The sequence below is a fragment of the Bos indicus genome, chromosome 15 (assembly GCF_029378745.1).
Source record: "Bos indicus isolate NIAB-ARS_2022 breed Sahiwal x Tharparkar chromosome 15, NIAB-ARS_B.indTharparkar_mat_pri_1.0, whole genome shotgun sequence".
In the NCBI taxonomy this organism is placed as follows: domain Eukaryota; kingdom Metazoa; phylum Chordata; class Mammalia; order Artiodactyla; family Bovidae; genus Bos; species Bos indicus.
The window spans coordinates 29,879,444-29,892,351 of record NC_091774.1 but is presented as its reverse complement, the minus strand read 5'-3'; the positions used below and the strand labels follow the sequence as shown (position 1 = coordinate 29,892,351).

The 12,908-nt window shown below is 60.8% G+C and overlaps 1 protein-coding gene across 5 annotated transcripts in view; it reads left to right on the top strand.

Annotated features, from left to right (window-relative positions):
• Positions 1–12,908, top strand: part of BCL9L (BCL9 like) — a 28,370-nt gene that overhangs the window by 11,962 nt on the left and 3,500 nt on the right. For 3 of the 5 annotated variants that reach the window (XM_019975089.2, XM_019975087.2, XM_019975088.2), the window contains 7 exons: positions 3,511–3,612; positions 4,852–5,237; positions 5,938–6,057; positions 9,045–9,255; positions 9,411–9,495; positions 9,596–11,879; positions 12,316–12,597. In XM_019975089.2, coding sequence (XP_019830648.2) covers positions 3,587–3,612; positions 4,852–5,237; positions 5,938–6,057; positions 9,045–9,255; positions 9,411–9,495; positions 9,596–11,879; positions 12,316–12,597 — 3,394 coding nt within the window. In that variant the 5' untranslated portion in view covers positions 3,511–3,586. The remainder of the gene's footprint in view (positions 1–3,510; positions 3,613–4,851; positions 5,238–5,937; positions 6,058–9,044; positions 9,256–9,410; positions 9,496–9,595; positions 11,880–12,315; positions 12,598–12,908) is intronic. The other 2 variants (XM_019975091.2, XM_019975090.2) reach the window with 1 other exon arrangement.

Here is a 12,908-nt window from a genome sequence, read left to right as displayed (position 1 = left end):
TGTGCCCCCCACCTCCTCCCCCGCCTCCCCCCTGGGGGAGGGAGCAGCCAGGGATTGGGCAGTAGCCTTTGGGGGCACCCCATGCCAGGCTATGACTGCTTCTTGAGGCCTGGCCACAGGGGCCCTGGCTACCAGAACCAAGTGAGGCGACCTCCAGCTTGTCTAGGCAATGCTACTTAGCCTGATGGTCCCCACAAGGGCAGAATCCACCCCTCACCCCTGAAGCACCCTTCAAAGACCCCAGACTGGAGGGTCTGGGGCCAGGAATTTCCATGTCCCAGAAGGGCTGGGGTTGCCAGACATCACCCTGGGGCTGCAGGTGGGGTGGGGCTGGAAACTCCCAGACAAAAATGGTTGATTTGCATGGTCTCCTTTGGCAGGAGGTGGGGGGAAGTGGGGAGAGCTGCTAGGAACCAGGGTGAGGGGAAGGCCCCCCAACCCTGGAAGTCCCCACACAGAGGGTCCCCAGCAACACCTTGGTTCTTGAGCAGATTTCCTGCTGGGTGAGGAATCCTTGACCTCCCCACCCCGCTGAGTCACCACCTCAGGAAGAGGAAGTGACCTGAGTGATACAGGAGAGCTTCTAGGGACCCTGGAGAAAGGGGACTCAGGACCTCGTTGTCTTGGGGGCTGCCTCTCCCTAGGTCAGTGGCGGAGGATCCCACGCCTAATACTCCCGGCAGGTCTCTATTCTTTCCAGCCACACAGGGTTCCTAGCTGCCCATTTCCTCTCTAGGGGTGTCTGTCCACTGTCTATGGAAGCATGGACCCTCCAAGCAGTGTTTTCAGTGCCTCTTTGTGGTGGTTTTGAGCTGGGCTTTCAGACCGGTGTGCTGGTAGGCAAATCAAGCTGAGGCTCCCAAGTTGGGAGCCACTGAACAGAGGCAAGTGTGCTCTATGTGGCAGTTCTGTGCTGAGCAGGGAGCTGGCCTGTCCCACCTGGAGGCCCTGGGCATCCATCAAAGCCTTCCTGACCTCCCTCCCCCAGCTGAGGTCAGGTCCACTTTGACCCTTAGGTCACTGCTTCTTACCCTCCCCACCCCCCCACTCCCCCCCGCCCTCACCTGCCCCCCAACCTTGCACCAGGAGGGCAAGATCTCAGGCAGGCTTTGTTTCAGCAGCCTCCTGGGCTCCATTCTCATGGGTCTGCTCCGGGCCCTTCACTCAGGTGACTGGTACCTGCTCCCTGTTTGTGAGCATGTCACTGCTCCCCACCCCACCCCATCCCCTAAGAGGAGTCCAGGTCTGTGTTTGCAGAGCTGCATCCCTTTCACCCGTCTCAGGGGGCTCCTGGCCTGGTGCCAAAAAGCCCCCCTCACTTTGTTTGTTCGTTCCTGCCTCCATCCCCAGGGCTTTCCAGGTCTCTTCCGGGGACTCTAAATATATAGAGAAGGAGGGTCTCTGTGATCTGGCGAGGGTTGCTGAGGGGCAAAAGGGGGAGGTGTGAGATGGGAAAGTCCTGACTCATCTGTACTTGACTCAGCTCGTCCTGCTGGGTGGGAGCGAGGGGGTGGAGTTCTAGAGGGGAGGGCGACTGGAAGATTCTTCTGGAGAGGAGCATTGGCCCCACTAGGTACCCTGGACACGATGAATTTTCTAACAGCCCCTTCCCAAGTTACTAAATGCCCCAATATTTGAAGCTGTAAACAGAGGAAAGTGGGTAGCCTTTGCCCTGCTGGAAGCCCATCTGTCTGATGCAGGCACAAAGTGTCATGACTGGAGGGGAGGACACTGCGGTGTAGGGGAAACACCGGGGAATAGGGTCTTGGTAGGCCCCTGTAATGGTCATGCGACCCATGGGCCTCTGACTTCCTTCTCCCAGATCTCAGTTTCCTCATTGTGAAATGGTGATAGAAATACTGCCGTCGCAGGTGGTTGGTAGTTTTGAGGATCAGCGAGGTGGGGAAAGGGGAAGCCTGGGACACTTGTCAGTCATGGGCCTGCCCCTAAGCCCAGGTGCCCTCCGGCTCTTCCCACCTCACCTCTTCCCCGGCGTGATGCAAGCCTGGGGACTGGCCGCTGGCTTCTGTTCAGCCAGGCCTGGAACCTGAGGAATCTTCTGCTGAGAAGGCCAATGTGCCTGGGGTTAAGTTAGGGTGAGACTCCCACAGGGTCCCTGGTGTGGCCCCCTCCCCGCCCCCCAGGCCCCAGGCCGGCCTGCAGCAGCCCGCCAGGGAATGTGCCCCGTGTCTGGCTGGGCCTGTCACCAGGACGGAGCTCCCGGCCCAAGGCTCCTCCCCTCCCCCACTCCTTCCTGGGATCTGCGGGAGGGGCGAGGGGACAGGACCGGGGGCAGTCGGGTGAGGCTTCCGTGTTTGTATAAGTCTGTTGGTTGGTGTATCTCTGGCCCCGTGTGTGTTTCTTTGTCACTACCGGGCTCAGCTCTCAATGGCTCCCTTGTTGTCGGGCCTCAGTCTTTTCATCTGTTCAATGAGTCGACGCGCCCCCTCTCTGCCTCTGGCCGCCTCTGGAAACGTGCGCCCCCGGCTATTTCTGCGCTCCTGCTTCGGCCAGCGCCTCCCTAGCGGTCCCGCACACCTCCGCGGGCCAGCGTTTGAGCGCGCCTCTAGTTTCCTGGGCTCCGTGCGTGTCTTTGTCTCCCCGTCCACGTGTGCGCTGCGAGTGTGTGTGTGTGTGTGTGTGAATCCAGAGTTCGGGTGCTGGTGGGTCCCCGGGGCTCCTGCCTGGCGGCGTCCGGCGCAGAGCTGAACCTGGGCCCCGCCGTGGCGCGCGCCCGGCCCCTCGCCGCACTTGGCCGTGGGTCTGTCGGGGAGGCGCGTGCTGGGCCGGGAGAGGCACGCTGCAGCCCTGCCCGTGGCCCGCTCCCCGGCTCGCTGGCTCTGTCGCTCGCTCGCTCTGCCTCTGCACTCGGGCTCTGCCGGAGGGGGCGGGGTGGGGTGCCGGGGCGGGGGGAGGGGAGGCTCCTGCATTCTTGCGGTCGGGGAGGAATCTGAGCCAGCGTTACTGGTCTCCAGAAGAGCCCAGCTGCAGCCCCGAGGCCCCGCCAGGCCTCTCGCTGCCCGCCCGGGCCTGCTGGGATGGGCACAGGCTAGGCCTCGAGCTGGAGGCGGGGCATCGCCCCCACCCCCGGCCCCCTTCCCGCCCTGGCGCCCGGGGGCAGGGCGCAGCACTGGGGCGGGGCGCCAGGGGTTCCCCCGCCCCGCCCCGGGTGAGGGGCGTGCCTGGGGGGGCGGGAGCCCCCCCCCCCCCCCCCGGCCTCCGGGGCCTGACAGACCTCTCAGCCGCCCCACGCGGGCACCTTGGCAACCTATCTTTTTAGTGAATTCTGCCCCTGCGGCCCCGGGGGGCCTTGCTAGAGACTGCAAGCTCCCTGAGGGTAAGGTGCGGGAGGGATGGATTCAGACCCCGACCTGGAATCCTTCCCGGCCGTTCCCACCCTACCCTGTCCAGTACCCTAGTCCCAGGGCTGCTGGGTCCTCCCGTTTCCCCTCCCCTCCTTGCACCCCCTCCCCAAGTCACAAGTTTTCTCTTTGGGGCTTGTTGCTGCAGTCCCTGCTCCAGCACCGAGTACCTGGCTGGGCCCTGGGCACGCACAGGGGCCGTAGCCCCACTGTGTGTGGGAGCCATGAGGATCCTGGCTAACAAGACAAGGTGTGTGGGTGTCGTGGAGGGCGGGATGTGTGTGTGGAGTGAGGGGAAAGGGTGGGCTCAGTGTTGATGGGGCTGAACCGTGCAGGCTTGGAGAGCAAGCCCCCACCTCCGCCCCCGGGTACCTGGCTTCCCGGCCACCGGTGGGCTAATGGGGGTCAGAATCGGAAGGCAGGAGCCCACAGCTTTAGCGCCTGAGCCCAGGGGACAGAAGGGAATGGCAAGCGGCTAAGCCTGCTGTTCTAGTCCCTTCCAGTCCTTTCCTCTTAAAAACGGTTTGAGCAGACCCCCGCCGGCCCCGCTGTCGGGTCCGCTGGCGCCCTCTGGCCTCGGTCTAGCTGGGGGTGGGAACTGGAGGGGCGGTGCCTGCCTCCCTCCCCTTCCCCGGGAGAAGCCGGCAGACAGGGCCAGGCGGCAGCAGCAGGACAGCAGAGCTGAAATAAATCTGAGCTGGTGTGGAATGAGGGGGGATAAATATCCTCTCCCGTGATGTGATCTTTCCAGCGGCTATTAATAGGTCTCCGGGGAGGGGGAGGCGGTGGGGGGAGCGGGCTGGAGCTTAAAGGGCCCGCAGCCTAGGCTGCAGGAATCCTTGGCTTCAGTCTGCTCCACACACCAGTCCCCTCCCCCTTTCCTCTTGCTCCTGCCTGCCGGCCAGACCTGCTGGTGCACCCTCTAAAGGCATTCCCCTCCTGCCCTGGGGAGCTGTCTGGACCAGTGGGCACCGCAATCTGGTGTGCTTTCTCCCACTTCCCCAAGGGGAAATGGGGCTGGGCCAGAAGCAGTGATTCCCAGGTCCTGGGTTCCTTCCCTACTGGTGTTGGGACACATGGAAGTTGAGGTTGGGGGGCCTAGGAAGGAGTGTGAAGACAGCAAACCCTTGAAGAGAGAATGCTTAAGAGTTGGCCAGGTGCTAGTGGAGGGGGTTGCCATGGAGGCTTGCAGTCTGATGGATGCTGGGGCTTAGGGGCCGGGTTGGATTCAGCCAACATAAGGCCCGGGTTTTCATTTGGGGACTGGAGGGTGAAGGGGATTGGCCCTTCTTCATTCCCCAAGTGGAGAAGGGCATGAGCCCTTGTCTGAGGAGCCATGGAGGGAGATAGGGGATAGCTGGTGGTCCTAAGATGCCACTCAGCTCCCACCTCCCCAACTGTTAGGTGAGCCAGAATGGGGTTATTAAAATCCAGGCCTGCTACACCCCTGGCACTGCGATTAACTTTTCATGTCTCTTCCACCTCCCAGGTTACCCCACCCCAGGAGGAGAGAAGCTCCAGGGAGCCCGCCGCTGTCCCCCCGCGGCCACTGCCCCCCTGCCCCAGCCAAGCCAATGCACCCAGAAAATAAGTTGACCAATCATGGCAAGACAGGGAATGGCGGGGCCCAATCTCAGCACCAGAATGTGAACCAAGGACCCACCTGCAACCTGGGCTCGAAGGGCGTGGGGGCGGGGAACCATGGGGCCAAGGCCAACCAGATCTCACCTAGCAACTCAAGTCTGAAGAACCCCCAGGCAGGGGTACCCCCTTTCAGCTCGCTCAAGGGCAAGGTGAAGAGGGAGCGGAGCGTGTCTGTGGACTCCGGAGAGCAGCGAGAGGCTGGGACCCCATCCCTGGATTCAGAGGCCAAAGGTACCACATTTCCTGATCCCTAAGACCCCAGCATCGTCCATCGTCCTAGACACACAGAGGCTGGGAGAGCATCTTTCTGCACCCCTGGCCTAATCCTCACTTGCCATTCCTCTCCAGCACTTATGCAGGGGCAGCCTCTTTCTCTATCCTCCCCACCCCCATTATGCCCATTCTCACCCATCTGCTCATTCTCAGGACTGGGTGGAGATGTCTCATCCTTAGGGCCACACAGGGTGATGGGGCCTCTCCTCAGGCCTCTCTTGCTTTCCCACCATAGCCCCCAGAGGGGGAACAGGAGGTGCTCTGGGGTGAGGCGCAGACCCACACACCTCCCAGGAACCTCCTGGTGTTCCAGCTGGTGGGAGCAGGCACTGGGGCCTGGAAGAGTAGCAGCAGCTTCCCCCTCCCCCCCCCCCCAGCCCTAATTAGAACCAGTTGTGGTTGGGGATTACGTTGGGCTTGGTGCTGGGTGGGGGAGGGGAGACAGGCAGCAGGGCTGTAGAGAGAAATCAGAAACAAATGGTGTTGTGGTGGGGGTCAAGGGCTGGCAAAGTGCCCACTGTGGCCTGGGCAGTGCCCCCTGGGCACTGGGCACTGGGGCATCTGGGGGAATGGGCTTGGGGAGGCCCCAGGTGTGGGAGGACGGGCCCTCCTGGGGACTCGCTCACTCACTCTGACCCCTGCCTGCCTGCCTGGGCAGAGGTGGCACCCCGGAGTAAGCGGCGCTGTGTGCTGGAGCGGAAGCAGCCGTACAGCGGGGACGAATGGTGCTCAGGCCCAGACAGCGAGGAGGACGACAAGCCCCTTGGGGCCGCCCACAGTGAGTGCCCATGCTGCCAGGATGCTGTGCCTCATGGTGTCCCTGGGGAACAGTTGCCCTGAGGGAGCCTCCTCTCTTCACCTAGGGCTTTCGAGGACCCAGGCTGGGCCAAAAGGAGCAAGGGATCAAGAGCCTGGGCTCCTCCTCTCCCATCTCCCATTTCTGACTCAGTCCCTCCCGGCACTGACAGTTCAATCCCTGCCTTCCAGGTGCTCAGTAGCCCCCTGTCCTTAGGGACCTGGGTGGGGTAGGTGGAACCTTAGATGGCCTCTCAAGCCACACTGGGAGGCCTCCTCCCGTGAATTCCTGGCCTCTGCTGCCACCTACTGGTCAGTAGAGGAAGGGCAGTGAGGGTTCAGCATCCCTGGGAGCTGGACAGCTGGCTGGACCCTGCAAAACTGTGCGGAAGAAGCCTGGGTGTGAGCTGACATTGACTGTGTCTCTGGTGCCCTTCCCTAACCTCTAATTGATTTCTGGAGTGCATCACCAAGACAAAGAGTGAGTGTGGGTGGGCGCCCACCTCTTTCATTCTTGCACAGATCAGCATATATTTGGGCCTTGCACAAGTGATGGGGGAGAACCAGACATACTCCTGCCCTTGGGAAGCCTGTACATATTGATCTGATGCTTTTCCTCCAAGCTTGCATCTGTGTGTGGGGAGAAACAACTCAGTGCCTAAGAAACTAGTCAGAGAATATTACACTGAACTTTTCCAAGGCTGAGACTGTAGAAAGGAAGAAGAGAAATTATGCCGGACACTTTGCTACTTTGTTTTATTTAATTCTGATAACAGTACTGTGAGGTAGGTGTTATTAGGAAGCAAAAGAGGAGACAGACTCAGCAGATGTTTTTAGAAGGAGCAGATCATGTCTGTGGAGATGGTGTTTGGGATCAGACACAGCCTGTGCAGCTGGCCGGCACTTTAAACATCACCTGGTCCCAGCATCCCCGACCCCTCAGGGGACTGACTGGTGGTTCACAAACCCTGGCCAAAGCCTTAAGTGGTAGATGGGGGTAGATACTGCTTCCCAGGACAGACCCTCCTCGGTTCATTTTTACAACTAGACTGTACCATCGTAGAAGCATGAAGACACAGGGAAATCAAAGAAGTGGCTAATATCCCATACTGAGTACCAAGGCAATGTTTTAGTTACACCGACATTAGATTCTTGAAGAGTTCTTAATGGCAGCGCAGTATAATGTACAAGTTAAGAGCACAGACTCTGCAATCAGACGCCCCTTGGTTTATATCCTGGATCTTCTACTTATCATTTGTATAAGTTTGGGAAAGGGCCTCAGTTTCCTCATCTGTAAAAATTATATTTCTCTCTTAGGGTTGTTATGAGGAGTCAATGAGTTGATACATGCAACACACTTAAAACAGTGTTAGCTTTTTTGTTGTTATCATTGTATTCGAAGTTTTCATATTGAAATAAAGCCCGGGGACGTCCCAGTGGTTAGGACTCTGCACTTCCAACGCAGGAGGCACAGGTTTGATCCCTGGTCGGGAAACTAAGATCCCACATGCTACGTGGCACAGCCGAAAAAACAAAGAAAGAAAGAATAAAACAAAGCCTGCCTCTCTCCCTATAGCTTTTCCCCAGGAGTCTCAATTCTGTGTGTTGAATATGCACCTTCTTCTCCAGGGCAGTCCTCACACATTGAGGTTGGCTCTCAAGCCCCCTAACACCCCAAACTTTTGGCTCTATGTAAAATTGGAGGGACAGGGTCCAGTTCAGGGCCGTTATGAGTTAGGAGAGTCAGAGCAGATTTCTGCAAGGAGAGGAGCCTGCCTCTAAGCCGTGGGAAAGTGGCTACTTCCCTGGTTCAAGGGAGTCCACTTGGAATAGTAAGTCCTGGCGCTGTCTGAGGGCTACATGTTGACTGGTGGCAAAGGGCCCACCCACTCACTAGACCCAGTAATGACCAATTGAAGTGAAAGTCTCTCAGTCGTGCCTGACTCTTTGTGACCCCATGGACTGGTCCATGGAATTCTCCAGGCCAGAATACTGGAGTGGGTAGCCTTTCCCTTCTCCAGGGGGTCTTCCCAACCCAGGGATTGAACCCAGGTCTCCCACATTGCAGGTGGATTCTTTACCGGCTGAGCCACAAGGGAAGCAGTAATGACCAAGTGTAGATATCTTTTCTAGGCTAGGACTTCCTGTCAAGCTGGTGACCGTGGATGAAAACCTCCGTTAGTGCTGTGGGTGGCCAGTCTACTGCAGGGAATGAACCCAGTGTGTCAGGCATTTGTAACTCTCTCTTCTCCAGTTTTTTTAGTTTGTGACACAGTTGTGAATTTGCTGTAAAAATAGATTTCTTTGACCAGCCCCTCACCACTCCTGCCGGACTAGAGTTTAGTGTTTCCATTTTACAGATGAAGGAATGACGCCTTGAGGAAGTATCTTGTTGATATGGTTGCCGGTCAGTTAGTGGTAAGGCTAGGATGAACACCATTCAGCTTTTGGACCATCAGTTGTACAAGCTCCCTTGCCTGCTTCCCTTATCTGGCCAGCGTGCGTGCACACATACCCACACCCGCTGCACAGACCACGGTGAGCAGCCGGAGCCGAGCCAAGCGCAGGGCTCTGCACTGCCTTTCTGTCACCTTTGGGGAGTAGTGTCACCCTTCTGAGGCTGTTTCCTCCTCTCTCGAGTGGACTGCACCGACTCCTTCCTCCCAGGGTGTGACGATGGTAAGGTAGAGTCACTTCCAGAGGCGTAGTCAGGGCTCCAGGCACGTGCGGGCCTGTGGGTTTCCGTCTCCTCTCTGTGTGGTCCACACAGTTGCCGTCCTTGTCAAAGACTGGGCTTGGGCAAGTTTCTGAAAGCTAGACTGGAGAAAATGCCAGATTGTGGCACCAGATGACCCTGTGGGCACGAGCCTGTCTATCCCTGGGCATCTCTGGGATAGGACAGTAGGGCGTGGACTCCCTTCTGGTTCTCCTCTCTAAACCTGGGCCTTTTCCCTTTCCTCTCTTGTGCAGATTGTAATGTAGCGGACCCAGCCATGGCGGCCCCACAGCTGGGTCCCGGCCAAGCCCCGCAACTGCCCCTCAGTGAGAGCAGCGCGCCAGGCCCTCCACATGGGGCCCCGCCCGGCCTCCGGCCTGACGCCCCCGGGGGCGGAGGCGGGGGTGTCCCCGGAAAGCCCCCCTCCCAGTTTGTGTATGTCTTCACCACCCACCTGGCCAACACGTAAGTGCCCCCAGCCATCGTTTGCCCAGCACCCCTCAGCCTGGGGTCCTGACTGCCTGCAGGGGGCCAGGGCTGGCTAGGGCTGGGATGGGTGAGGTGGAGGGCTCCCTCCTGCTCGTCACTCTGAGCTGGTTGTGCCCGACCCTCCTGTGCAGGGCTGCGGAGGCTGTGCTACAGGGCCGAGCCGACTCCATCCTCGCCTACCACCAGCAGAACGTGCCGCGGGCCAAGCTGGACCAGGTGAGTGTGTCGCCTGGTCCGGGCACGGGGCTCCATGAGCAGTGGACCGGCCACCGCATCCGCTGACCCATCTCATGGGTCTGTCTTTGTCCTCTTGCAGGCCCCCAAAGTGCCACCCACCCCGGAACCGCTACCCCTGAGCACGCCATCAGCAGGCACCCCTCAGACCCAGCCTCCTCCTCTGCCGCCACCGCCACCCCCAGCTCCGGGCAGTGCCCCCCCTGCTCTGCCTTCTGAGGGGCCTCCTGAGGACGCCAATCAGGACCTGACGCCCAACTCGGTGGGAGCTGCCAGCACGGGTGGCGGAACTGGGGGGACCCACCCCAACACCCCTACAGCTTCCACCACCAACAACCCACTGCCTCCTGGAGGAGACCCCAGCAGCGCCCCCGGCCCCGCCCTGCTCGGGGAGGCCCCCACCGGAAATGGGCAGCGGAGCCTGGTGGGCTCAGAGGGCCTATCCAAGGAGCAGCTGGAGCACCGGGAGCGCTCCCTCCAGACGCTTCGAGACATTGAGCGGTTACTGCTCCGCAGCGGGGAGACTGAGCCCTTCCTCAAGGGGCCCCCCGGAGGAGCGGGTGAGGGGGGACCACCAGCACCAGCCCCTCCCGCGCCCCAGCAGCCACCCACGGCCCCGCCTAGTGGGCTGAAGAAATATGAGGAGCCCTTGCAGTCCATGATTTCACAGACTCAGAGCCTCGGGGGCCCCCCGCTGGAGCATGAAGTGCCGGGGCACCCCCCAGGTGGGGATGTAGGGCAGATGAACGTGATGATGCAGAGGCTGGGCCAGGACAGCCTGACCCCCGAGCAGGTGGCCTGGCGCAAGCTTCAGGAAGAGTACTATGAGGAAAAACGGAGGAAGGAGGAGCAGATCGGGCTGCACGGGGGCCGCTCGCTGCAGGACATGATGGGCATGGGGGGCATGATGGTGAGGGGGCCGCCACCCCCCTACCACAGCAAGCCAGGGGATCAGTGGCCCCCTGGGATGGGCGCCCAGCTGCGGGGGCCCATGGACGTCCAAGATCCCATGCAGGTCCGGGCCGGACCCCCCTTCCCTGGCCCCCGTTTCCCAGGCAACCAGATGCAGCGGATGCCAGGGTTTGGGGGCATGCAGGGTATGCCCATGGAGGTACCCATGAATGCCATGCAGAGGCCTGTGAGGCCAGGCATGGGCTGGACCGAAGACTTGCCCCCTATGGGGGGACCCGGCAATTTTGCCCAGAACGCTGTGCCCTACCCAGGTGGGCAGGGTGAAGCGGAGCGATTTATGACCCCTCGGGTTCGTGAGGAGCTGCTGCGGCACCAGCTGCTGGAGAAGCGGTCGATGGGGATGCAGCGGCCCCTGGGCATGGCCGGCAGTGGCATGGGGCAGGGCATGGAGGTGGAGCGGATGATGCAGGCGCACCGGCAGATGGATCCGGCCATGTTCCCTGGGCAAATGGCTGGCGGCGAGGGCCTGGCGGGCACTCCCATGGGCATGGAGTTTGCCGGAGGTCGGGGCCTCCTGAGCCCCCCCATGGGGCAGTCTGGGCTGAGGGAGGTGGACCCGCCCATGGGGCCCGGCAACCTCAACATGAACATGAACGTGAACATGAACATGAACATGAACCTGAACGTGCAGATGACCCCGCAGCAGCAGATGCTGATGTCGCAGAAGATGCGGGGCCCTGGGGACATGATGGGGCCGCAGGGCCTCAGTCCCGAGGAGATGGCCCGGGTGCGGGCCCAGAACAGTGGTGGAATGATGGGAGGCCCGCAGAAGATGCTTATGCCCTCGCAGTTTCCTAGCCAAGGCCAGCAGGGATTCTCCGGGGGCCAGGGACCCTACCAAGCCATGCCCCAGGACATGGGCAACACTCAAGACATGTTCAGCCCTGACCAGAGCTCAATGCCCATGGGAAACGTGGGTACCACCCGGCTTAGTCACATGCCCCTGCCTCCTGCGTCCAATCCTCCGGGCTCTGTGCATTCAGCCCCAAACCGGGGGCTGGGCAGACGGCCTTCAGACCTCACCATCAGTATTAATCAGATGGGCTCGCCGGGCATGGGGCACCTGAAGTCGCCCACCCTCAGCCAGGTACACTCACCCATGGTCACCTCGCCCTCTGCCAACCTCAAGTCCCCCCAGACTCCCTCACAGATGGTGCCCTTGCCTTCGGCCAACCCGCCAGGACCTCTCAAGTCGCCCCAGGTCCTCAGCTCTTCCCTCAGTGTCCGTTCGCCCACTGGCTCGCCCAGCAGGCTCAAGTCTCCCTCCATGGCGGTGCCTTCTCCAGGCTGGGTCGCCTCACCCAAGACAGCCATGCCCAGCCCTGGAGTCCCCCAGAACAAGCAGCCGCCTCTGAACATGAGCTCTTCCACCACCCTGGGCAACATGGAACAGGGTGAGTCAATGGGGCTGGGCAGGTGGGCCCTGGACTTGCCTCCCAGGTGGGTGTGTTCTTGCCTGGCTGGGGTGTGTGTGTATGAGTTAAGGGGTCTGTGCCAGGGCCCGGAGGCGGGACGGCTCTGCTGGAGGAGCAGCCACTGGCCCCCATGTGTGAGCTTCCATGGGGAGCACCGTGTTCATTGAGCAGGGATTTCGAGGGGAGTTTGTCATATTTAGGATCTTTCTGTTCAGAGCCCTGAGGCTACAGGAACTGCCTGGAGATGGGTGGGCTGTAGGGATCATGGGGGAACCTGAATTGACGGGCCATCTGTGCCTGAGAGTCAGGTGGAGGTCTGGGAGCTGACCTCTTCCCAAAGCCCCAGTGCGAGCGGCCAAACTCACCCCGGCCTCCCGTCACCCCCGCCGCTCTCTCTGTCTCCCCACTTCTGCAGGTGCCCTCCCGCCCAGCGGCCCCCGGAGCAGCTCCTCAGCGCCCCCCGCTAACCCCCCCAGCGGCCTCGGGAACCCCAGCCTGCCGTTTACGTCCTCCCCAGACCCCACGCCCTCCCAGAACCCCCTGTCTCTGATGATGTCCCAGATGTCCAAGTACGCCATGCCCAGCTCCACCCCGCTCTACCACAATGCCATCAAGACCATCGCCACCTCAGACGACGAGCTGCTGCCAGACCGGCCCCTGCTGCCCCCGCCGGCACCGCCGCAGGGCTCTGGGCCAGGTGCAAGGACAGGGAGGGGGTCCCCGGGAGAAGGGCCCACACGGGCTCTGGGAGGGTGAAGAGTGGCTGTGGCCAGCGAGAGCTCCTGCAGTCACGCTGGCTTTTTTTGTGCTTCCAAGGGGCCCTGGGCGTTGGGGGTTGTGATGTCCTGGGACACAGTTCCCACTGGTCATTCAATGAAACCAAGCCCAGCTCACTGGAGTGGTCTTTCCAGCATCTACTGATGTGTCCCTGGGTAACAGGGCCAGAGCTTGGGTCTCTTGGCTTCTCACCTAAATGCCTCGGGTCCCTGTCCTCGCAGCTAGGGCAGG